This window comes from Platichthys flesus, chromosome 2, assembly GCF_949316205.1.
Source record: "Platichthys flesus chromosome 2, fPlaFle2.1, whole genome shotgun sequence".
NCBI classification, from domain to species: Eukaryota; Metazoa; Chordata; class Actinopteri; order Pleuronectiformes; family Pleuronectidae; genus Platichthys; species Platichthys flesus.
Genome location: NC_084946.1, coordinates 23,120,481 through 23,124,132, shown reverse-complemented (window position 1 = coordinate 23,124,132; position 3,652 = coordinate 23,120,481). Strand labels below are relative to the sequence as shown.

The 3,652-nt window shown below is 45.8% G+C and overlaps 1 protein-coding gene across 1 annotated transcript; it reads left to right on the top strand.

The window, feature by feature from the left end:
* The first annotated feature begins 1,727 nt into the window (after nucleotides 1-1,727).
* Nucleotides 1,728-3,235, top strand: ngfb (nerve growth factor b (beta polypeptide)). The gene has a single exon (XM_062412048.1). It carries the CDS (start codon nucleotides 1,728-1,730, stop codon nucleotides 2,328-2,330), a length of 603 nt encoding a protein of 200 aa, XP_062268032.1. The 3' UTR covers nucleotides 2,331-3,235.
* Nucleotides 3,236-3,652: the final 417 nt, after the last annotated feature.

Sequence of the window (3,652 nt, the reverse complement as noted above, 5' to 3'; positions counted from 1 at the left end):
TTCTTCCGCCTTCTTCTTTTTCCCTCTCTCTCCTGCTTCCTGCTGTAAAACAAGCTTCCTGCGTGTCCCGTGGCAATCGCACACAAATTGGCACGCAGTGTAAAAATAATGTAATGCTGTACCCTCCTCTTTCTGTTTAGCAATAAAAATGAATGCAGTAAGGTTTTGTACCACACACGGTAAGACAGAGCTAAGTGGTGAGGTTCCACCAGCTGAAGTGAACAGACCTAAAAAGTATTTATTGGTGCAATCATGGCCCGTGTGTTGTACTTTTGCAGAGGCGGTGGTTTTTGTTTGATTTGTTGTGCCAACGCTGTGGATCCAGGAGCGCTCACCCTCACACCTCAGGCAAACGCAGCCTATAATAAAGCAGCCTGACAGAGCCTGCCAGCAGCAGGTGTTGACACGCCTGTGCCTCCTCTTGTGCTGTGTTAAATACAGTTCACACACTGTCAATTTATGCAAGCCAGTAAAGCAAGGAGAGCGCGATGAAAGGAAAATCTCTGCAAACTGATGAGATGTCAGATTTATTCCCCGTGGGTGATGTTTCCAGGAATCTTCTATTCTATAAAACAGAAAGAACTCTGCTCTTTCTGGTGGAATGATTCCTCTTCTCTTTTTTTTCTGCTCAACCAGAGACAAGCTCATGGATTAATTTTCTATGTCCATGAACATTATCACATCAGAGTGAGAGCTTGTAGAACTAAGATGTTTTTGGAATAAAGAGGAAAATGTTTCCTCAAACTTTGAGTTTCAAGGTTTAGTGTATTTATCAAAAAGAACATGAGAAATAAATATAGGCTATAGACTAAAAGCAATATGATAATAGCTCAAAGTTAAAGTTTATGTTGATCGTACAGATTCATAATCCTACACAACATCATAGACAGCAGCACATTGTACTGCGCACAGTTGACAAAATCAATGGAATTCAATTCTTGATAAACGACCAGTTTAAATGCTCAAATTCAAGTCGTTACATTCAGATATGTGGCTTAAAAGTTAAAAAACCATCTCAAGCATTAATGGAAAAATAATAATTTGGTCTTTGGAACCAGTCAGCCTGCAGCCTTGATGAGGTGCAGCAGACAAAGTCCCATTAGACCACAGATGTGTAATACTTGAGACATCTCTCAGAGCTCCGACTGTATTGTTTGGACAAGTGTGTTTTCCTACTTTAAAGTAGAGCTGCTGCACCCATTCAGTCATTATCCAGAGACTGAATTAAGGTCTCCAACTACCGGGGGAAATATTTTTGAGATATTTGAGGCTATAATACCAGTGTTCAGATATTCTCCACTAATCCTGTGCAGTTTTTGTACATTGAAACTGCACCAGATTTTTTTGAAAACTTAGAGTGTAAACTTCTGCCAAGGCCCAACAGACAAATCAAATAAAACCAAATCAAACAATCATAGATATCAGCCTACTACATTTTTTCCAAGGACAACAAAAACCACAAACAAACAATCAAACAAACCAACAAATAACAGGACCAGAGTGAAAACCTGTCCATGGGATGGAGGTAAATATGAATGAACGGAATTGGAAACTTTACAGATTTAAATAATCTGAAAGGTATCTCAGTGTTTCACAGCCCTAGAGTTGCAAATGAATCTGGGATGTCAGGTTTAAAGCAACGTGTGAGGAATACAGTGTCAATCTTCTGTATATCTATAATAACACAGTGTTTTGTGTGTCTGTTGACCCCTTCAGGTCGTGTGCCCATGAGGTCGTCCATGCTGGTCCTGCTCCTCTTCTTCAGTGCCCGGGCTGTGGCCTCCATCGGAGGGGACTCGTGTACCACCACGACGGCACAGCAGCAGCATCCAGGTGACCGCTCCATCCCCACGGTGGACCCCAAACTCTTCACCAAGCGCCACAGACTCTCGCCCAGGGTGCACTTCAGCTCCCAGCCCCCCGATGCAGAGCCGGCAGCGTCCCAGGGTGCGCCCGGCGGTCGGCCCCGCAGGCGGGCGGGGCAGCCGCAGCACCGCGGGGTGTACTCGGTGTGCGAGAGCATCAGCGTCTGGGTGGGCAACAAAACCAAGGCCACGGACATCTCGGGCAACGAGGTGACGGTGCTGCCGGACGTCAACATCAACAATGTCAACAAGAAGCAGTACTTCTTCGAGACCATGTGCCACAGCGCCCGCCCGGGCAGCTCGGGCTGTTTGGGAATCGACGCGAGACACTGGAACTCCTACTGCACCAACTCACACACTTTCGTACGAGCGCTGACCACCTTTAAGAACCTGGTGGCGTGGAGGCTCATACGCATCGACGTGGCCTGCGTGTGCGTGCTCAGCCGCAAGTCATGGCGGCAGTGAGGACTTGAACCACACATTACACACACGTACACACTCACACACTCAGTCAGACACGTACGTGCTCATGCTAACATGCAGACATTTGTGACTCTCTCTGCATAACTTATCACCAAAGACTTCTCACTCGGCACAAAGTAAATTATTGGTCAAAGTATCAGGACTGCATGTACAGACACCAGACCTGGGTCAAACCGTATCCCCAGGGGTTTGCAGCCGCTCATCCTGGGTAGGATCTAGCCCTTTTGTATTTCATTGGTTGGGACGACATTGATAAACTTTGTTTTTATTCTCTAAATGGAAACCACTATATCGCTCAAACACGGAATCCAACAGAATTAGTCACCAGGTGTGGCTGCAGGGGGCGCTGCTGCCCGGTAAAAGTCACATAGTGTTGCTTTAAGCCCTGGTTATGGTGCCCTCTAGTGGCCAATAGATGATTTGAATGAGACAACTTTCTTTGCAGTGTGAGTTGCCGCTTCAGGGGACAGTGTGTGCGTGTGTGTGTGTGTGTGTGTGTTGGGGTGGGGTGGGCAGTCTTTTTAAAGTTTTAACACAACCACACGGTAATTATGGGAGTTTTCTGCCACTAATCATGTTTTCCTAAACACAACCCACTCCCTGTAAGCAGCTTACGGCAACCCACAACTATTTGAGATACAATTTGACCCAGGTCTGATATAAGCGAAACCTTTTGTTCAAATGTTGTTGTTGACATTGTTATTTATTAAACACTCACATCCATGCACTGTGTGCCTGACGAAGTTTATTGTATGAACACTAAAGCCTGTTGTCCCCCCCCGAGAATTGACGTGAGAAGACATTTTGGCCTGGATGAACAAAAGAAGAGAAAACCCATATGGCTTCAGTTTGCCGCCAGTAATTTGGTGATTTGGCTTTGCTTTGTGTTTTCCCTGCTCTTCATTCGACAGAAGATATGAAACAGGGGGGGGGGGGGGGGGGGCATAAACACAAAAAGGCATTGACTGTGATTCATCAGTCTGACTCCTCTGGCTGACAATATCAGGGCCCGTCCTTTTCTTTGAATAGGCAGTGACATTTCAGAGATGTGAGTGCTCTGCAGAGAGTACTCAGGGTAGACAGTGGCTGTACAAGCTGTCGGTGTTCAGGCACGTGGCCCATTTCCTCAGCATCACAGCTGACATTTCAGATGTGTGATGTCAGCTCTGTGAGCTTAGAGTCAAAACTTGAAACAGAGACAAAGAGCAGCTGCGGACATGATGTGTGGGAGACATATTCCCACAGAGCCGTCTTACCTGTCACCTGTAAATATGAAATCTATGAATGTTAATAAACACTTTGTT

Bases quoted from the DNA above. Each gene is read 5' to 3' on its own strand.
- ngfb (XM_062412048.1), top strand. From the start codon at position 1,728: ATGAGGTCGTCCATGCTGGTCCTGCTCCTCTTCTTCAGTGCCCGGGCT.